This window comes from Ricinus communis, chromosome 10, assembly GCF_019578655.1.
Source record: "Ricinus communis isolate WT05 ecotype wild-type chromosome 10, ASM1957865v1, whole genome shotgun sequence".
Classification (NCBI taxonomy): domain Eukaryota; kingdom Viridiplantae; phylum Streptophyta; class Magnoliopsida; order Malpighiales; family Euphorbiaceae; genus Ricinus; species Ricinus communis.
The window spans coordinates 16890627-16914017 of NC_063265.1; the positions used below are offsets into that span (position 1 = coordinate 16890627).

At 30.3% G+C, this 23391-nt stretch overlaps 2 protein-coding genes across 2 annotated transcripts; both read left to right on the forward strand.

Annotated features, from left to right (window-relative positions):
- Positions 1–568: 568 nt before the first annotated feature.
- On the forward strand, positions 569–1785 carry LOC8271114 (probable CCR4-associated factor 1 homolog 11). Its single transcript, XM_048380172.1, has one exon. The coding sequence runs from the start codon at positions 821–823 to the stop codon at positions 1685–1687; it is 867 nt and encodes a 288-aa protein (XP_048236129.1). The 5' UTR covers positions 569–820; the 3' UTR covers positions 1688–1785.
- A 13804-nt stretch (positions 1786–15589) lies between these two features.
- On the forward strand, positions 15590–16880 carry LOC8271112 (transcription repressor OFP15). Its single transcript, XM_002530114.4, has one exon. It carries the CDS (start codon positions 15871–15873, stop codon positions 16738–16740), a length of 870 nt encoding a protein of 289 aa, XP_002530160.1. The 5' UTR covers positions 15590–15870; the 3' UTR covers positions 16741–16880.
- Positions 16881–23391: the final 6511 nt, after the last annotated feature.

A 23391-nucleotide genomic window follows, 5' to 3' on the forward strand; every position in this document is an offset into this window, starting at 1 on the left:
TATTTAATTGTAATAGAGTGATAATAAACAATTTTTTTTAAGTTCATTTAACATTTTAAAAGTCAATATAAATTCTGATGCGAAATTTGTTTCTTCAATCTTTATTAACAAAACTTTAATTATAAACTTTTCTACACACAAATAAATTAAAATAATAATTATAATTGTAAATATTTATATTTCTCACCACTTTTAATTTATTATCTCTTTAAATTGAGATTTAAAAATTATTTAACATAATATTATATAATATAAATTCTTAAAAAATCAACTATGTAAATTATAAGATATTCTCTCAAACAGCCAAATAACGGATTTAACTCAATTGGTTGAAGATTATCACTTAAGAAAAATTATAATTTCTGGACAATGTGGATTTATTTATTTTAATTCATCTAAAAATGAAATGACACATTTTTTCTAAGAGGTAAAATAAAAATGATTTTTATCATGTAATTTACGAACTTTTGAATATAACATATACAATATTAAAAAACTAATTGTCTCACAATGTTTTAATAATAATAATAATAATTCAATAAAAAGCAAACGTTAATCAATCGGCAGTACCGTCATTTCATTCTCTCCACCACCTCCATTGTTCATTGTACCTTCGCTTAGAAAACTTGTACCTAAGAAACAAAAACGGCCTCTTTTCTTTCAACAACAAAAACACCTCTCCCTATATATATGTATCTCAATCTATCCTTTCTTTTCTCTCCTCTTCTGCAGCTAAAAAGAAAAAAGAAAAAAAAAATTAAAAAGAATAAAAATCGATTCAAATTCCAAGCCCTAACAATTCAAACGCCAATCTTTTCACATGTCTATTCACTGTCTCCCACCGCCGCTTCCGCCGTCCGTCCAGGTCCGATCCGTATGGGCAGATAATATCGAGTCCGAATTTTCTCTGATCCGATCAATAATCGATAGATACCCGTTGATCTCCATGGACACCGAGTTCCCAGGTATCGTAGTTCGACCCGATGCTGAAGATCCGTATAACCGGTACCGTGACCCGAAATCTCACTACATGAATCTAAAAGCTAATGTTGATATGTTAAATTTGATTCAAGTAGGGCTCACGCTAGCTAATGAAGAAGGTAATCTACCAGATCTTGGCACCAATAATAAATATGGTTTTATTTGGGAATTTAATTTCTGTGATTTTGACGTGACGCGTGATGCACACGCGCACGATTCTGTTGAAATGTTAAGAAGCCAAGGGATTGATTTTGAAAGGAACAGAGAGTTTGGCATTGATTCCGTAAAATTCGCTGAACTGATGATGACATCGGGGCTCGTTTTGAATGACTCGGTCAGTTGGGTATCATTTCACGGCGCTTATGATTTCGGTTACTTAATCAAATGTTTGACGCAGAGAGTACTGCCGGTGGAGTTAACGGAGTTCCTAAAATTAGTTAGGGTTTATTTTGGAAGTGGTGCTGTTTATGATGTGAAATATATGATTAGGTTTTGTGACTTACATGGTGGGTTGGATCGGGTCGGGAAGGCATTGGGTGTGCATCGGGTTGTTGGGAAGAAGCATCAAGCCGGGTCGGATAGTTTGTTGACATTACATGCGTTTCAAATGTTAAAAGAGAAGCATTTTAAGGATAAAGATGAGGGAAAATTAGATAAGTACGCTAATATTTTGTATGGTTTAGAAGTTTTTACATCATTATTTTAATTGTAGATTTTCTTCGTTCTGTCTTTGGAAGTGGGTTTATCGTTGTACACATCATTTCGGGTTTTAACAAAATATTAATACTAGCTATTAGTTTTTAATTCTTTGATTTTGAATCCTTGCATGAATTGATCAATGAATGTGCTCACTTTTGACATTTTTGCATTCTTTTTTTCACATTAGCTTTTGGGCGGTCAATTGCTTATTTTCATATTATGGATTTTTAGAAGTTAGGATTTGGGAATAGTGGTGGGTTGATTATCTATCTAAATTGCTAATAGTTCAAGGATGGAATTTTTGTGAAAATAATCAGTACAATTTGTTTCCTTTTGTAGATTGTAGTAATGGAGGATGATAACTCCATGGTTTAGATTGCTCTGTGATATTGGCGCCTAAAGTCTTAGAATTTCTTACAGTGTAGGATAAGAGCTGTTGTAATCAATCCAAATGAATTAAATAATTTTAGTTGCCATCAGCAAATTGCTTTAACATGGATGAGTTTCTGTGTGTGAATTGTTTTGCTTGAATTTACTTCATTAAGATTCTAGATCTTCATATACTCAAATCCATTTAATTAACCCTTATCTGTATGTAGTTTGGACTACCTATGCAGAATGGTCTAATAATCTAGAGCTGCTAAATTTGATACTTTTATGTAATCCTGGATCTACCCCCTCTCATTTTCTTTGCTCTTGCAACTTCATCATGCATGACCTTCTATTCCAGTGCATTTGTTGAGATCTCTGTATACTTCTGAGAGCAAACTTGCCATAGGATTGTTGCTTATATCACTAATCAAACCCCATCTATCCTCCAGAACATTTGTTGGTTGGCTTAGGAATGTTGAATTGCTTAATGGAAAGGTGGGAAGACAATAGATTTAGAATTAGAACTGATGAAGATCTCAATAAATGTGCTTTATAAAATTTTTTTTACTGGTTTGCTTCTTATCCAGTGTGAGACTTTGACTGAAGATATCAGATATGATTTGCTGCGGTTAACAGGAAAACATGAACTTTATAGATAATACTAAGGTTGAAACTGAGTGTCAACTTTTCTTCATATGTAAAGTTTGTTGTGATTAACTCTTAACCATAATTTGCTAAATACTGTTTGCTTGAAGGCTATGCCATTTTTTTTATATTCCTAATGCCAATATATCACTGTCTCCTCTATTAATTGAAAGTTTGAAACTGACTTGTCTGCGCCCTCTCTAATTCCTTCTTTCTGAAGGGAAATTGTTACAAAAAGGGTAACTGGCAGTAGTACTTCCGCCATTACCTTGATAAATGGTGAATCCCAATATATCACTGTCTCCTCTATTAATTGAATGTTTGAAACTGACTTGTCCGAGCCCTCCCTAATTTCTTCCTTCTGAAGGGAAATTGTTACAAAAGGGTAACCGGTATCAGTACTTCCCCCATTACCTTGATAAATGGTGATGAAGCTGGCAATGGTCATCTCTATACAAATGTACTAGAGAATTTGAAGCTTAGTATCTGGAGTTAAGAGTTATATAGTTATTTATGTATTCTTTTCTCAAACAATGCTGGCTGACTGCTAATCTCAGAGTCTGTTGTTTATTGTAATTCTATATGCTTTACTGACAATATAATGTGACTTTAAGCTTCATATATCCTGAAATTGGTGCTCTGGGTTTTCTGAAGCTGAAAATAGGTAAATATTTTGCATATATTTTCTATTGTTAAAATTATTGATGGAACCATGAAGAATCATTGAGATGAATGTGATTGGAATCCCATTGTTGATGGGCACATGCATAATGACAGCCCTCGATTATAGCTGGACTGCTGCTGGAAGGTAAGTAATTGATTTCAACTTTGTTGACTAAGGGTGTTCTTTCAATTATAGGTATTTGTTTTAGGGAACTTTCAATTAAAGGATTGGTAACTAGTTATTTGAAATTTCAAAATGAATTTTCTCTTACCAGAGCAAGTTGAAGTTGCATATTTATGTCCATTTTTTCACTAGGTTTATTATCCTTAAATTGTATTGTTGTGTTCCTTGAAGCATTTTTTTATTCATTAATGTATTAAGATATTTCTTCTGATTGTGGATAGGCTGGACAATAGGACTTCCTTTATTTTAGGTCTCTTTCCTGTATGCTGTTTCAAGAACGCTATTCATAGGTTTTAAAGGAATTGAAAAAGGTTGCAATGTGTTGTTGCGATTCTGGTTAAATCCTCTTGCTTCGGTGAGTATTTTAATTTTTCTTTTGTTTCTGCATGGGGATTTGGTCTTGCAATACTATCACAAAATTAATCTGGATTCTATAATATGTGTTGCTTTCACTCAGGTACTGGTGACAGGCACATGCTCCATGTTTTGACTTGGACAGGTTCAATTTTCTCTTACCTTTTCTTCTCATATCCATAGTTGCTAGATTGTATAATTCTTGATTTGAATCTTATGATTTGATTCCCTACACTAACAATCTGAATCTATATAGTGAATCTAAGTAGATGAATCATGACTGAATCAAGTGAGTCAACACGATTCGTTAAACTCAGTCAATTCTTTTTCTACTACACCTATAGGTGTAATGGGACCCAATATATTTAAAACTCAAATTCAACTTTAATGCCATTGTGATAAGAGCTGCTAAACCCTTCTTTAAGTAATTTGAAGTCAGATTATTAATAAAAGAAGCAAAATATCTACACAAAACCCGAGTACTAAACAGATTAGAAACTCTTACTACTTAATGCATTTGCATCTTCTACTCCTATTCTAAAATTCTCTAATTAATCCAATAATTCATACTCCTGGAAGATATGGATTATAAATAATTCAATTTTCTTAATGCCAAAAATGAGATATGCCTTTTAATGTTTATTTTGATTTATATAAGCATTTATATTGTTGAAGAATGAATCATAGTCAGGACTTAGACTTGGATTTCTTACTTTATAGGCAAGCATGTTTCTACTTGGTGATATGATCTTCTATAATTATCTAGATCTCTCTCTCTTCTCTCTCTTTATTTATTTATGTATTTGTTTTTCTATAATGCATTTTGTTGGTTGTACAGGGATGTATATTATAATTAATTGATTTAAAAATTATTTTGAAACTTACTGTTTGTTTCAATTCTCGTTTTACAAAATAAGGATTTCATTTTCAAATTGGAACTCAATTTGACAACTATCCTATCTAGTCTCCATTTCTATTTTGGGTGTCCAATACATGGTCTATAAGGTGAACAACAGAGTGGGTTAATAGCGGCTATGACTGATTTTAGGCTCTGTCCTTTGGTGTTGGCTGTTATGTTGGGGATGTCAGAGATCCTTGGCCGATATTTATTCACTCAACTAATGAAAGCTGAGATGGGTATATCTGTAAATATAGAGGAATAATTATGGATTATACTAACCTGCACTTGTTATATAGTGCCTCAACTTTTGCCCCATACAGGAGATGCAAGTTTTGATGACTTATGTGATCAGGCTAGTTGATAGCTAATGTTTGTCCAGATAACTTCTAATTGAATCAATGGTTAGCAAGCTGCATGATCTTCTCTGGACTGTGGTCACAATTAGTTGCTCACAATATATTCAATTTGCTTGATGATGGATGCAAATATTACTAAGAGACTCTAGTGATTGTCCATCAGTAAGAGATTCAAATAAATGATGTTAACTGTGAACTTCTGAAGTGGGACACCAGAAGCAGCATGGATATTGTAATCCATACTGATTTAGCTCTTATTTTGATGTTTATTTCTCAGTGAAACTGGTAATTAAAAGAAGAAAATGTAGAGTTTGGCATTTTGACGGTCAGCTCGAGCTCATATGAGCATTTTCTTTCAACTGTTGCTGTTCAATCACTTTGGCCTGGGTCTTAGTTAAACCTAACAGTTAAAAAGTTACAGTTCAATTGTCCTTTAGCAATTCTCTAAGAGGAGATAGATAAAAAAATACCATTGATGTGGAAATTTGAGTACATTTTTTAATTCATTCGGGATGGGATTAACTATCTTCAAATTCATGAATTCTGATTGGATTTACTATTTACCAGTGCTTAGTGCTTGTGCTTGATCTTGTTTTGCCTTTTGTTACACAGGCTTGTGGACCAGCCAATTGTAACAATTTTTAGCAGCCAACCACTATTTGACACTTCTCAATATGATCTTCTCTGGGTTGAACTGATTTGTTTTGCCTATCCTTTTATGCTTTCTCATAATTTTCTTCCTTCTTTTTCTTTCTTCTGCTCCTCTCAATATATATACTTTCCTTCTTTATTTATGGTTGAATTTCTTGTGATAATTGCAATGTTTTTCCACCTACTGGCAAAGAAAAGTAGAAAGCGAGATTCAATAACAGGTGAGGAATGAATTTTGTGAGGAAAAACATCACAAATGATGGTTCTCATATGTCTTGAACAACCATGATTGTTTCAGATTTGTGGTCTCATACATGGCTTCAAATTTTATGGCTTTATCTAGAGACACTAATCAAGTGTTCCATAGACCAGGTACATGCAGATGATGCAAAAGACTGGATTTCTATAATAAACTAAACCTTTTTCTTTTTTTCGTATGAAGGAGATTGAATAGTTTCTTTCTGTTTGTTTTTTTTATACAGGATAGTTGCTGCTGCTGCCGATTCCTCCTTAAGAACAGGAAAACACATATAGCTCTTAAAAGACCTTTTACCCTGTGAGTTCATCTAATGATGCAAATAGATTGCATAGTGAACATAATATTGAAGTCTTAAATATCATGTTACCGGTGATTGCTCAGATCATGTTTCACTGATAATTTAGATTGTGAGCAAGGGGGGCAGTGAAGCCAATATTCTCAACTATATCAGAAAGATGTGCGCATGTTAATATCTATGGAATTTGACTATACTAGGATTGTTACTCCTAGAAAGAGCATAAGAACATGGTCCCCTGTAAACTTGGAGAAAGGGATAAGGTCCTCCGTCTCACCTTTATCACCTTTATATATACAAAGACAATATTAACATTGCATTTGCCACCCTTAAAATGATAGAACACTTATATCTTCGTCATATTTTGCTGGACATATGGTTTAGTTTTAACCTGAAAACATGGCATCTTGACCTGTGTTAGCTTATTTACACATGTAATGGAGGAAGGAGCCATTGATTAGTTCACTTTGTATTCAATAGTTGTGATTTTTCTCAAGGGAATAGATTAATGATTTGAACATTGGATAGCCATGGAAATTAGAGTCTAAATACTATTATGTAGCTCAAGTATCATAGTCCTTCTCCAAACACCAAGAATATGAAACAAAGAGAAAATTATATGCACATATTCTTTACCATCCAATAAGATTATGTTTATGGGAGTAATCTCATTTCCTGGGAGGGAGACTGGGCATGTTCTCACCAAAAAAGAGCACCCACTAGGGGGGAAAAGTAGGAAAAAAGAATAAAAAATGACACACAGCTAGAAGCTTAGAAGCCACACAATTAGTATGTGATGAAAATCCGTTTTCTGCTTTGTTGGATTGCTATGTTCTTCCTATCTGTTGCTTAAAATATGAGTGTGACTAACTATTGTGCCTTGTGAGGATAATCTGTATTAACATGTTTATTACAGTAGATAGGAGGGACCACCTTGAAGATATATGGACCATCTATTGTAAAAAAATTAACATGGGAGTTTTGAGTTGGAGAAAAAGAACGGCCCCATTATGTACCGGTGTTAATATCTTATTTTTATCTTATTCAGTAACTTGGCTACCTCTTACTGTTTCAGTGATTCTTTAAGTTGAACAGAGATCAAAATTTCATTTTTGACCAGATTTATAAACAAGCTACTGACTTAAAATGAGAAGTTATTTGCTCAGAATCTGCGCTAGGTTCTGGATAGTACCATCAATCTTGGTGACACGACTAGCATCTAATGTTGTTAAAATGCATCTCATTTCCTATTTGCAGCATGGTTAAAAGCTTGTAAGTAATCTTATCCTGGATATCTATATGTGCCCTTATGTTTCTCAGACTTTGGCTGTTGCAGGTGACTAGAGGTTTGGATTATGCCAGCTACTTGGTTGTATGTTAGTTATTAAGACCGGTTCATTGGTTGCAATTGATTCATACCTTGAGTACATCTTTTCCTCTTATAAACCTCACTTAACAGATATCTTAATAGACGAATAAGAGTATGTCTCGGTAAGAATATAGATAAACCAGGTTTGATGTGTCATGTTTACGTTTCAAACTCCAATATCAAGTTGATTTGTCTTATTTAATACTGAGAGGTCAAAGTCATATCTTCACCTGAAATTACTTCTAGACTTTATACTTACTATGGGGATTATTTCATGTACTATATAAAATGCATCAGATGATGTGAGATTCACATCTAAAGCATCTTTTTTAACCTTTCTTTTCCTTTTTTTTTTTTTCTCTCTCTCTTTTGGGTTAATCTAGGAATTCAATTAAACGAGGATGAGCAATGGGGGCAGGTCTGAGTCACTGGTGGGTCAAAAACTTCTCAATCCTGTACACCAGTCTAGCTGACATATTGTCCTACTTGCTGCTAAATCTGGGTAGAGGTGGGCCTTCACTTAGGAATCCATTTTAATTGCTTGGCCACTGCTTGTGAAGTTGTAATATCTAGGTTCATTTTTCTTTTTGTTGGTTAGGTTGCAAATCAGACAAGAGCTGAGAATTGAGATGAGGGGAAAGGGTGAAATTAATATAATAGGATTATTGGGACCTCTTATTAAGGGTCCACCAATATGTTTTGTCATATTTTATGAAATCCTTGTTTTCCTTTAATAGATTCCCTTGCCTTAATTGAGTTGAACATACTCCCTCAGTTGCAGAAAGTGACATATCCATCATCATGGGGGCTAGGATAAGCATGTACAAATGTTTCTATCATCACACATGGGTGTCTCAATTTTTTTTTTCTCCGAGTTGTGGAGACGATTAGATGTATGATCCATTATGTTGTAAGAAGATGAGATGATTATATCAAAATTTGATTCTCAGCTGAGTTTGAAGTTTTCAGTTATCAATTTATCAAATTATTGTTGGACCACAAGAGAAAAAGGAGGAGTTTTTAAGTATCCTTTTTTCTGGAAAAGAAAATTATGATTCCTTTTGTTCAGAAATTTACGGGTATCATTGTGATTATTCCATCGGGTTAAGAACACAAAAAGGAGATGGTCCCTTTGGAATATATGGTATGAAGGGGATAAGATCCTCTATCCAATAGCTTCTTTACTATATAAAGACAACAACAATCATCCTGTAGAGTACGTCCCACCCTAGCTGAAGATAAAGAAAAAGGTTTACTTATTTTTATTAACACTTTAGTTTTACTAAAAGGCAAAACTCATCCATGAATCTTTTGCCTTCTTTTTTCGGGATCAGGCCTCTCAACTTCCACTCGTTTTCCAGTCCTTCCAATTTTGCAGTCTATCATTTTGAAACCCTTGATCAGCAATCCTATATACTAATAATAAAAGGCTCTAGTGACGTCGTAAAGCATTTAGTTATTAGTTAATGGGTTTATAAACCAAGGGCTTAAACAACGACTGCTGCAAATCTGGAGCAGCTAAGGTGGCAGAAATAGAACTTGAGCAAAGTATTTAGATTAGGGTTTGGCAAAGTGTAAAACATTAACGAAAACACCCATCTACTTCTCTTTTTTTTTTTTTTTTTTTTTTGTCGCATTTTCATGTCTATTGCGTTAGTGCTGGTCGACTTCATTGCAGAGAAATTACAAGCAACATCTTTCCAATTATTCAACTGTTACGTTCTGTCAAATTCAGTGGTAGTCGAATTAATTAACAATTTTTTGTTACATTTCCGAAATATCAACTGAGTATTACAAATAAATTACTCCGGTTAAATTCTACCCAGCGAACTATAGACGCAGTTATGGCTAAACGGCTTAATCCGAGCTTACTTTCACAATAAAGTGATAGATGGAACTCAAGTGTGACCATCCACTGACAATTTCCATCTGCAATTTGGGGGAAGAAGTAACTAAATGAGGAGTGAAGTTTCTTACACAGCTATTCACATAGGCCACACGACGTTACATGAGATGGAGAAGGCAGCCATTGTTGGTTTTCGCAGGGTTGTCATGTGCTGGCAATTTGCAATCTTATTCCTTAGAAATTTCAGTGACAAATGTGAATGATTTGAACTTCAAAATATGCATAGATAGTTTATAAAACATAGACAGCAGTTGCACAAGGGACCACCACAAGTCAAATACACGGCGGTCCCCTGATAATACATTATAGGTACGTAACTTTTGTTGTACCAATTTGAAGAGAAGAGCAATCTTCAGCCTGGGGTAAAGAATGTCACTCTTTGTGCATAAACTTATCTTTTCCAATTGGTGAGAAATTTGTCATTTAAAATTACTGACAATTTACCATTTTTTGAATCCATAAAATCGATTGAACATCATGATCATTTTTATATAAATTATTTTTGAATATAAATGTGTGGAAAAAGTTGTTTGCTATACCAATTGAGGTTATGGTTGGTTTTTGCTATATCATATGAAAGAGATTATTCCATTTAGAAGTTTAACTTGTTAAATTAGACTTTGTGAACGGCATTAATACCTCTAACAACGCTCTCTGTTTTTTTATCAAAATTAAAACCTGGGGTTAGACTAGGAAGGAAATTTTTTATTCATTAAGGTTTCAATGTCTTAAGTTGAATTTTCTTTTTCTAAACTAAAAAGACAAATTGAAATATAATTGCGGTTCACATACTATACCATATAATTGCCAAAAAATTTCTAAAACCAAATTTAAGTAAACATGTGCCACTTAATTGGTGGAGTGATGTTAAAACATAGTAGGTCAAATGTATATTTGAATATCTCAACATTTGATGATTTTAACTCTTTAATTTTTTTTAATCTAATACATATTTTGACTTGTATTTTTTATATTATTTAAGTATTTTTTAATATGTGGCTTCATTTATCGTTAAACAAAATTGAAGTATCTATTAAATTAAACCGGAAATTCAAAGTGCTTCAAAGATTATAAAACAAAATTAAGATGTTTGTTAAGTTAAACTAAAGATTAAGATATTAGAGTAACTAAATAATCAAAATTTACATTCTAATATACATTTGTGCCAATATATTATATGAGTGATGTGTCTAAGTTAGTACTCGCAAGTATACGAACCGTTCCTATAGTAAGAGTAAGTTCACCATGAGGTCGATCTCTCAAGGAACTACAAGTCCACTTATTATAAAGACTAATTATCAACACAAAATAATAAAAGTAAATCTAAACGCTCTAAACTAATACTTTGAGATAATAATATTCATAAAGTAAAATAACTAAACAATAAATAAATATGCAATGCAAATGCTTATGATTTAAAACTATATGCTAAAGATAATATTTAGCCCAGCCAATTACTTAATAATCTCTTTGTTTTACTTTAAACCTAAATCTAATGAATGAGATGGTTATATGCCTTTTCCTCTAATCACTCAAACTAATGATGCAACCAAAGTTTCTTCTACCAATGTAGATTGAAGCAAAATTGGTGTCTCTAGTACATTCAACCTAAACATGTTCATAATAATTACTATTGCTAAATTAATATAATGGTTAACTAACAATAATAACTGAAACTAATAAAGATAAGAAGGTAAATAAATTATTTATTAAATAAATAAATAACAAGATTTATATAAAAATAAAAAGGCTAAACTAAACACTTATGAAAAATAGTTTAATATATTTAACCCAATTATCATGGTATTAAATAGAAAGACATAAAATAATAAAGTAAAAGCTCATTCTAGTTCCATTATTTTTCTTTATTGGCTAATATTATCTGAAAATAATCAATTAAACTTAAGTAAAGTATATTATATATAGAAATATCAATGAAAAAAAGGTCAAACTTTCCTAATGGTCTGAGGCTGAGTTAAACCTTAAACCTATGGCTGACACAAAAGATCATCAATACATTAAATAAGGAAAAAAATATATATATTTAGTGTGTCTCTCTCAAGTCTCAATCTACCATCTGGAATAGCATATGGAGGCACGTGAGTCGGAGTTCCCATCTTAATGTACTTGCACATGGTTTTTTATCCTCGTATGCCCCATATGTGTTTATTGTTTTCTGTTTCTGGTTTTTATTCGATTTTTACTCTTCTTTACTAATCGTCCAAAGCTAATGTTCGAAGCAAATCTCCATTTTGATTTATAAAAATTCAATTTTAGTTGAATAACTCAAATTAATTTAATATCTATATGCTTACATTTTATTTGGTTAAAATCTATAAAATTTATAGAATTTATTTACAAATTTAAAATTTATATACTTTAAATAAAGTTGAAGTTAAATTAAAGATCTATACAAATAAATTTATATGAAATTAGCTATATTTTTAAATGGATTTCAAATTAATAATTTTTTTATACATTTATAATATTAAAATATCTCTTTTAATTTTATCGTTTTCATTATATTATATTTTTTTTATATTTTATTTTTCAATAAAATAAATTTTTTTTATAGATTTCAACCAAATATAGTATTACTTCGACTCGAATGAAAGTTCAAGTTGGAATCTTCTTCTAAAAAAATTGTTGGACTAATATCTCCTTAAGCTTTCCCATACAGAATTTTAAAATTAATACTGAAATACGTTTAGATTTTTCTTATTTTTGTCAAAATTAGTCCTATTTGACAAGTTATGGGGCTTCACACTTGATTGCCACAAATTTCTTGTTTCTCATTTAATTTGAAGTACAGAAACTCTTCACTTTTTTATTAATGACCATACTTATTGTACTTAAAATGCATCAAGATATTGTTTACTAATTGAAAAATTATTGAACTGTACATTGAGAAGTTTAATAGGGGAAACATTGTTTTTTATATATAATATTGAAAGAAAAACTAGCCAGACAAGAATTGCACTTCAACGACAAGGATGCTTTCTTCACGACATCTTTTCGGTAAATACTCACAGGACAATACTATAACAAGAAAAAGAATTGTATCCTAATAAACTAAGTTGCCTAAAAATAATAACACTAAATACATAATTAGCTCCCTGTATTTGTTTCATTTTTGCAATTGGTTCTCTCAACTAAATTTTGCTTCAATTGAACCTTTTAACTCCATGAGTTGTGCAATCGAACCCCCTAACTAATAGGAGCAATAAAAGACTAATATTCTTCTCTAATGGTGTTATTTATAATAATAAAGATGAAAAAATAATTAATTAAAATAAGAAATAAAAATATTTATGAAATCCCCTACTCAAAGAGAAATCTTAACTCAACATAACATTATCACTTATTTTCTAATAACTCATTCATATTTCAATTTGCAACACACTATTGAATATCAAATTTAGGAACCTAATTATCAACAAACTCAAGTACCAACAATTTCATTATGTAGCCTAAACAAACAACCCAAATATCAAATATGAGACATGGTAAAATAAGTCTAAATCGACAAATCTACTACTAAACTAATTTAAACAAGAAAATCAAATAAAACAACTGTTGTAGGAGCTTTAATACAACGGTGGTGTATAGGACGCTGAGTTTGTGAACAACGACGTTGGTGCAATATGCAGAGGCGAGACTAGTTGCTGGTACGATGTGCGGCAGTGAGATTGTGTTCCGCGACAATGAGACTGTTATTGGTGTCTTGTGCAGCGGTGAGACTGGCACCGGATGGATCGTGCGATGGCGAGACTGGCTAGTGGCAAGACTGGTTGTAGTTGCAATTTTCGGTGGCGAGACTGGTTACGGCTGGCGTTGTACGGTGCAAGATTGGTTGTTGGTACAGTTTGCTATCGATTTAGAGAAATAGGAGTGAAAGATTTTAATTTATTCTTTATATTTGGAGAAGATGAAGTGAATGGTTTTGATTTTGATTTTTTTTCTTTTTTTGCTAGAATTAAGTCATGTTTTGGTTTATTAATAAAACATTTAGTATATTAATAAATAATTCACTAAACGCGCTTTTAACTATATTTACTAAACATGCGCTTAACTGATATTAGTGAGAAGGTTCCATTGCACAACTCGTGGAGTTAAGAGGTTCAATTACAACAAAATTTAATTAAAGAGGCCAATTGCAAAAATAAGACAAATACAAGGACTCAATTATATATTTAGTCAAAAAATAATAAAACCAAAGTCTCACTAATTATAAAGCTATCATAACCTCTCCATAGTAATATTCTTAGTCATGTCTCTTCGTTATAGTGAATTGTATTTTAAAGAACTTAGTTTTATAATTATTTATGAATCATCAAAAATTAACTCCATGTTATATTAAAAGTCTAAAATGAAATAAAATGTTCATCTAAAATTTGTTATAATAATTTACATTAAAGGTTATAGAAGAGAATATAAATACTCGAGCTTCTAAAATAACTTGATAATATTATATAGATTTATGTACTAATTATTTTAAAAATATATCTCTTTTTTATCAATGCATAGACTTTGAATTTGACATACTTCATTATAGTTGATTATTACTACAATGCGTAAAAGTTTCCTTTATTTTAATGCTATTTGTGTTAAGAATAACTAGATTAAAATATTTAATCTTATAATATAAGTAAAATCAGTTTGATGCCAATACTATTTGTACTGTATTTTTTTTCCCTCTTTAAGATTTTCAACCTATACAAAAATAGAATTGATTTTGTCCTCTGAGATAACTTCAATGTCCAATCCAATCTATTTAAGTTGCACTACTTGATTTTCTCACTGTTAATTAGTTGAAACTCTATGTACCAAATTATTACTAACAAAGTAAATACTTTCACCTTTTTTAAAAATCAAGTTACATCTAAAATTAGATGGCAATAGTACTGAGATTATAAAGTTTTGAACTTCAAAGGAAATTGCTATTTTCATGCAAGAAGAAACTTCTTTCTAAACTAAACAAAGTTTTGTCATTTCTGTTAAAAAGAAATAAAAAACACACACACAAATATATCTTTTGTAATGAAGATGGGTTTGTCATATGTATAGATGGGATATTTCCCTGGTTTTGTATTGACAAGTGTAACTTACTTTCTGGATATCTACATAACAGCTCTGCAACAAAAACCTTCGTTCGATGCCATGTCTGTCTCTCACTCCATTGCAAATCATCAGTCATCATTTCAGTTCAAAAGTTTATATAATAATAATAATAACAATAATAATAATAAAAAAATGTATTCTCTCAATCATGGCTCTTAGTTAACCTGAAAAATGTTATGAGAAAAATGGTAAAAATGATATCTGAAGGAAGAGGGCTTCTTTTCTTCTTTGAATTTCCAACTTCCTATATTAAGAGACAAGTACTAACTTGATTATTTAGGCTTTTAGTATACAATAACCAAGCAAAAGTTACTCTGATAAGTGAGGAGTGATTGGAATGTTTTTCAAATTCATAGATGCCCTAACGCATGCATGAATCTGAGTTTCTCGAATTAGTTTGTTTTCGAATTGGTGATTTAAATGCTTTTCAAATTAATCTAACAATTTAAGTACTGAATGAATTAATAGAATACTTAAGAATTACGGCTCACTAATTAATTATTGGGTTCCACCATTCACTAATAAAACATAGTTTATTAGGAGCTACTCTTTAATTAACTACATGGTTTTATTTAAGAAGTTTCAAAAGTTCAAAATTTTTAAATTTCTTACATAATAATAAGAGGCAAAAATTGTCAGCTAGCTAGAAGGTCGTGTAATTGAAGAAGCTAGCTAGGAAAAGAAGATTGTTTCAAAATTAGAAAACCATATCATTTATTATATACTATATAGTAATTGTTTTTAAAATACGTACCATATAATATTCAATGACCTCAACTGAACAATATTAACTGCTATATCTTAAAATATTGAGTACCCACAAGCAAAAAATAGCTAAAAATAAAATGCCCCACCATTCCCTTCCCTCCCTCTCTTCCTCTCTCTTACCCACTTGTCTCAGCTTCTCCTCTCCTTTAAAATCTACAATTACAGCTCTTTCTGACTTGCCCATTAATGCCTACATAAAGAAAAACTAAACCCTCAAAATTTATTAATTTTTTGTTTTACATTTGCTTTCACCTTTTTTGCAAGGCTAGAAAAATCATTCATTTTGAACCAATATCTTTCTTTCATTTCTTTGAACTCAAAAAAAACCACAAAGAAAAGCAAGCACATGGGCAAGAAAATGAAGCTCCCTTTCCTCTCCAAGATTAACACTACCAGTACAGATTATTCAAGCTTAAACTCTTCATGGCCATGGCCTGCTTATTGTCAACAACCAAAAACCCTTTCTTTTAGAGCAGAAAACATGTTCAAAACTCTTAACTCAGCTTACTTAGAGGGTGCTCTTGATGTTGTTGATAACATACCTGCTAATGAGTCTAGTTACTTCACCAACTCTTCTACTTCTGAATCTGTAAGTCTCTCTAGTGCATCAGATGAGTCAGGAATATCAGGTGAGTGTATAGAGACTGTGATTAAAGGTTTAAGGTCAGAAAGGCTGTTCTTCAAACCAGGAGAAACAAGTTCAATCTTGGAAGAAGCTAATAAGAAAGCTGCAAAAGAAGCAGCAGAAGGAGGTGGTGATGAGTTATTGGCATTTAAAGAAAGTATTGCTTTGTCAATGGATTCTCAAGACCCTTATGTTGATTTCAAGAAATCAATGGAAGAAATGGTGGAAGCTCATGGTTTAAAAGATTGGGAAAGTCTTGAAGAGTTGCTCTCTTGCTATTTGAAAGTAAATGGAAAGAGTAATCATGGCTATATCATTGGTGCTTTTGTAGATTTGCTTGTGGGTCTTGCTCTTGATCATTCTTCTGCATCTTCTACTACTAGTACTGATCAGTCTTACTGTTCTTGTACTCGTTCTCCTTATTCTCCTTTATCTTTCTACACTTCTTCTAATTTTTCTGATGATTCTTCTTCAACTCCATGTGTTTCTTCATTGGAAATTGAGGATGAGGAAGAGGAGATCATTATTCATTCAAGTATTCCTTGTCTGTCTTCGTCATTAGAAGCTAAGAATGAGATTAAAGATAATTAAAAGATGATCAGTGTTTCATCTTAACCCTTTTTCTTGTTTCTCTTCTTTTCCTTTTTGGGGTTCTTTTTGGTCTCATTTATGGAGATATATGTGTATACAAGGAGCTTGAAATATTATGACAGTCAAATCATTTTCATCAACTACTTTCTTTGCTTAATTTCTCATCAACTCTTTATTATCTTTGTGTTCTTGCTTTAAATTACTTTATTTGAATATAAATGATTTCATACTAAAATGTGTAAAAAAATATAAAAATTGCACGTGTGATGTAATATAAGATACATATTGGTAGGAGCATATTATATATAATTATGCTATATTCATTGTGTGCATTATTACATAAATAGTAATAAATCATCTCTTATTTTCTTATATAAGACAAGTGAATCATATTCAAGAAAAGCTATATGTTACGTATAACTGAGGTAAAGAAAATAATCTGATTAGTACTATGAAGTAATTATGATGCATAGGGCATTTGCCCCCTTCTTCTTTTCTTTAATATATCTATTAATCCTTTTCACCTTTAAAGCCATGGAACTACCAGTATAATAGTTATAAGAGTTTATTTTATATATATATATATTAGAAAAATGGGTGAGATTTTTTGAGCAGCGAAGAGTATATTTCATAATTTAGAGAATTATAATTATAATTTCATAAAAAATATATCAAAAAATATTTAATTTTATTCGATAATTAAAATTTAATCTGTTTATGTGGCGAACATGGTATGCATCGCCCACACATAAAATCTAAATAATTACTAAAAATGAAAGTGAGAAAGTGAGAGAGCTTCTTTCAACACCTGCAATTTTAAATAAATAAAGACAGGGGGAGAATTGAAGTTGCAGATTCCCAATTCCAGGAAAATGAAGAAATAAATAAAGATGGTAATGAATTGAAAATAAAAATAAGTTGTTTCTTTTTTGAACAAGTAAATAAGAAAAGGTCGTTGTAAATTAATAATTGAGAAACAGCAACGATGATAACGATATATTATGTTTATATGTATGATCTCATGCAACACAAATCACAGATATGCACGTGTAGCCAGTGTGTTAATTAAATCCGACCATTAAAAACACTGACAAGACGGGACTGATCATAGCCGTTGGTTTTAAATTAAGACGGTCAATATCAATTGATAGGTACAATTCCAGCGCAGATTTTTGGCGTGGTCCTTATATACATATATCCCTCTGCACCCTTATCGTCATAACCCTAAAAATTAAGGAAAAAATATGTTTTCTTTTTCTATTTAATTTTCCTTAAGGAAGAAAGAAAAATAAATTTTGAAATTGATAAATGTCTATATATATGACAATCTTGTTTATGGAGTTTTTGAAAATGGTTACACTGATTCAGGTTAATTTCTGTAATATATTTTGCTTGGATTCAAATTTTGCAAAGCTCATAAATAAATATAAATATTTCCTTCATGTCTGCTGCGGTCAAATTACAAATGTAAGCTAAGTGTATGATGAAATTGAATATGGAAATATAAATTATGATGAGATGGGTCAAGTTGTTGTTACAAGAAAACAAAAACAAAAGAAGAAAAAACCCACCTGCGATTCAGCTTTGTAATGTGGCAAATTTGCTAAAAGGAATTCAGATAAAACAAATTAAAGAGTTCTTGAATAATTTATGTAAAAGAACATTTGCTTGGTACCTTTTTATCTGCCCTATAGATCTTGAATCTCTCTTTTAGAGTAAATGTTGAAGGAAAAAACAAGAAAGGGGTACAAGTTGTTAATAAGTGGGTGTGGGTTGTGGGTATGAGGAGGGGAATGTCACTGCCATAAATTATATTGAGTGGTGGAAAAGAATACGCCTGTAGATATTATAATTTCACTCAATTTGTTTTATATATAGGCATTTCAAAATTAGTATGCTCTTCATTAATATATTAGATACAAATTCATCTAATTTAAGCTAGACAAATGATTACTAACTAATCATAATTGACCTATTGCGTAATGTTTTCTTAGTGTAGCTCAATTATTAATTAAATTATTTTTAGAACCGTAAGGCCCCGAGTTTAAATTTTAATTATTAAATAAAATTCGTTAAAAATTTAATATAGTTGACATTGATTAATAGGCATTTTAAAACCGGCCAGTATTGGCGTACGAGATATTAGTACATATAACAACTACTTAATAATTTATATAATAAAAATAAAAATAATTAAAACAATAATAAATAGTAATTAGCAATTATATAACTATTTATGTAATAACCTTCAAATGTGCAATTTACATCTCAAATTCTACGTAAGCTTGTCATTGTTAAGTTTGCCAATAATTAACCATCTATTTGCTACTAAACCCAAACCGACCCATAAAATTAAAATGTCAGCAGCTTTTTCTTTTTTATGATCAAGGATATGTACACCAATAATAAATGGTAAATATTGTACACAGAATTGATTTTATTTTAAGTTCATGGTGTATGATTCTGACTGAGCTGCTTTTTAGTTAGTACTCTGAATGGGGCATATTAATGAAAAGAAAAAACTTTTATTAGTTACTATAATTAAAACCTGAAAACAGCAATTTAATAACATTGGTGCTAATTAACTATGATATGGAACAGTATTTTGGACTATATATATATATATATATAATCTACTTAATTAATTTGTAATCATACCTTTTTTGTCAACTGTATATGAATAAAATATAAATGGATGCCTCGGCTTCAATCTTTGAGCTAAAGATTCTTGTCTCAGCGCCGAAGCTTCTAAACCTTGTGCCATTGCCATTTTTAAACTCTTAAATTTCACAATAATCAACGCAGAGATAATACTAAAGTAGTGTTGGTATTAGATTAGGTGCTTAATTAATTGAGTTTTAGTAATGTTTCAATATTTTAATTAATATAAGTTTGTCTGTCTTTATTAGTAAGTTGAAAAGGGTCCAAACTTTCTTGCCATGTTTTCCTCTCCGAAACTTCGAAACACTAAATTACAACTCTAATTCCAAATCTCAAGAAAAGATAAGTTTAATTAATTTGTGTCTTCTAAGGAAATGTTGTTCGTAGTGTTAAGCTCTCCAAGAAATTACATATATCGAGTATAGAAATCGATACAAACTCTATAGATAATATTTTGTTGTTGTGCAACTCACTATAAATATAGACGGTTTTTAATTTAATTATTTTTATTAGAATATGCTTTAAAAGCTAAATCAAAATATAGAAAATTAATATATATAAAAAGTAATGAATAATCTTTGTGCACATATATATATTTATATATATAAATAATATTTTTTTATCCTTTTATGAAAAAATAAAAATTTGAATTTAAGATTTTTACTTGACCTCCATAAAGTTCTCTTACTGTACCAAAATTCTAATGGCGATATAATAATTCTTGATATAGAAATGATTCAATTATCTATGCCTATGATATAATTGCTATTTAAATGGAATAGAAATATTGAATTATAGTCATTGAGAGGTGGCTATGATAGTTATGACATTTCAATGCCAGTTATAGAGTTAGAAAATAACTATGATAGATAGTTGAGTGTTAATTATGTAAGTGATGAATAGCTAAGAAATATAATAGCTGAAGAAATACTTGAAAAAATCTAAAAGAAAAATGAAGCAAACTGAATTCAAAATTTTATTGTAAATAAGCTTGAAAATGAAAAATGGAATTGATATCTATAAAGAAGTATGGTCAAGGTAAGTCGATGATCATTATGTCATTTGGTGTGATCTTAGTGAATGAAGAATTATAAATATTGAATAGGGCTTATACATTGAAAATGGAGTTCATACAACATAATCATCAAGTAAAAATCACTTAATGGGACTTAATAGTAAAAACCCACCATATATATCACAGTTGTCTAAAAGATATTATTCATTCAATAATGAACCATATTACTAGTTCATAATCCATGAAAAGATTACAATCAAGATACTAATAAATATATAATGACCTAAATTACCATATAACAAAATTTAGAATATAATTTACCCTTACACTAAAAATCACGATAAAATATATTATATTTTTTATAAAAATAAAAATTTAAAACATAAAAATAAAAATTAATTACAATCAATGATGTTTATATATATAGATTAATTAATAAAAAATATATTTAACAATCAATTATTAAATTAACACTTAAAAAAGACAATAATTTGGAAGGAATAAGGACTATCTTTTTCTTTTTTTTTTTCTTTTTTAGTGGGTTTGTGTTCCATGGGGGCTCATCCTTCACAGTTTCTTGACCAGAACCAGACAAAGAAACAAACCCTACATATAGCCGTTTAATATGCAGGCTTTTACTTGTCAAAACCTTGGAAGAAAACAGCTTGTCTAGGTTTGGTAATTAGGGAGAGGTATTGACCCATTAAAAAAGATTAATTACCAATCTCCAAGGAAATTTATTACCACAAAATTTAGTGATGCAAAGACAGAAGTATAGAAGTTGGTGTCTGTCCATTTCATCTTAGCTTCACGTAACACATCTTCCATTAACTCCACCTTTTGCATGATTCAGTGAAGATGTTCAGTTTTCTTTTTTCTTTTCTTTTAAATGTAAATATATTGAAGAAAAAGAAGAAACAATCAGCTTGGCAAGTTTGCTAGCAATTAATTATCTCTACCTATATTCTTGTTCTAATTGATTATCAACACCTATTACTTATTAAAAAGATAATTTTTTAATGACCCTACCAGTTAAGATAATTTCCCCTTTTCTTTTTTATAAATAAAGAGAAAAGTCAAATTCAATGTCTATTTTAAATTGAAATACACATTTATTAATTATTAAATTAAGTCTATGGATATTCTTTAGTTTATATAGTTAAAGCATTCTAACAAAACTCTTATTTCACTATTACAGAATATATATTTCAAAATTAAAATTCTGAGGGAATTATTGATTCATCATTATTTTTTTAGGAGCTACACTATCGCTTTATAAATTTAAAGAGAAATAAAATAATTTTTAAAATATTTTATTATTATTATTTTTTAAAAGCCATATTCTCTTTCATTTTTTTTTTATTGTAAAATATTGAATAGAGAGTGAACTAAGGAACATTATTAGAATATATATATATATATATATATATATATATATATATTTTTAAAATAAATTAAAAATTATTTTTTTATATCTTAATAGAAAAATATAATTACAAATGTTCTTACACAGTTAAATATTTTTAAAAAATTGTGATAAGTTTATGACTTTTTTTTAAATTAACTAAAGATGAGATTTTTAAAATGACATTCACGGGTAGTATTTCAATCAACTTCATCACTAAAATAATAAATTTTCCCAGCATTTTCATATGGTGCATTAAACTATAAGAATTAAAAAGATTTATATCTGGCATTACCAAAACTATTAAGCTAAAAAAATAAAATGCTGAAGGTCATATTTTAATATATTTCATTTATCTATACTCCAGGTATAAAAAATACTCAAAATTGAAGGCAACATAGGATTGCAGTCTCCCTCAATTTCATGTTTACCAATAAAGCAAATGTGTGAAAGAACATGAAAAATTTAAAAGAAAAACAACCTGAAGAAAGACGGAAATAGGTAGAGATTAATGTAAAGAGCAGACTAATTCGAGTCTCATTTAACGCTTCATAAAGGGGAATGCTTTTGGTAGATACACTGTCATTAATTGTCCATGATGCTTTCTTTCTTTCTTTCTTTCTTAATACGTTATTCATCGTATTCAAGTGTTTTTATTGTTCAACTCTGCTTAAAAAAAAGCAGTACCCGTAAAATTTCTTCTGAATTTTTCATCAATTGGCAGCCTTATGGTGGACCTAATATTTCTCTGTCCGACCCAATTCACTAGTCCATGGAAGGCTTTTCATGGATCCAGCGGAGCATGTTTTACAGATATGGGCTTTCCCACTGAAGATCATTTTTTGGTTCCAAAGCCAGATTTAGAAGCTGAACGAGGATGATTTACATGTATCTATATTGTTGCCTTAAAAATTTATCTTCCGGATTGAACCCATTAAGCTCTTCGTCCAAATTGGATTCAAATAGTATTTCCTCTAAAATGTTAAAAGCACTGAGCTATATATATATATATATATATATATATATATATATATATATATATATATATATTCATATAGGATGGGCAATTAAGAGCATCCCTTTTGAGGGACAAATGGGGTAGTAGGATCTCTATCCTATTTTATGGACAAATAATTCTATCGATCAGTTTTCACGTTTGTCATCTCTCAACTGATATTTGATTCACCAAATAAATATATGTTCATAGAGCAAAAGAGGAGTCATTGTCTGGTGCCTAAGGCCAATTTTTTGTGTTATCAGATCGGCCTATTGCTTCTTTGTTTTTACTGATAAAAGTATCTTTTAATCTTTATACTCTAAGCCTCTCTATCATTGTCTGATCTTTATCCAACAGCACTCTTACATAAATTGACACAAAGGCGTTAGATATAATAAAAATATATAAAAATAAAAATTGACACAAAGACAGCAGCATTACCACGTTTTATTGTCTTCCGAGTTTCCAGTTGAGAGTGTTTTCGTATCCTAAAGAGTAATATAATATTATTAAATAGTACTTAGAAAACTTTAACTCGAAAAATTTTTAATTTTTATAAATAAAAATATGAAC

Excerpts from the sequence above, each read along its gene's own strand:
- LOC8271114 (XM_048380172.1), top strand. The coding sequence starts at position 821 with ATGTCTATTCACTGTCTCCCACCGCCGCTTCCGCCGTCCGTCCAGGTC.
- LOC8271112 (XM_002530114.4), top strand. The coding sequence starts at position 15,871 with ATGGGCAAGAAAATGAAGCTCCCTTTCCTCTCCAAGATTAACACTACC.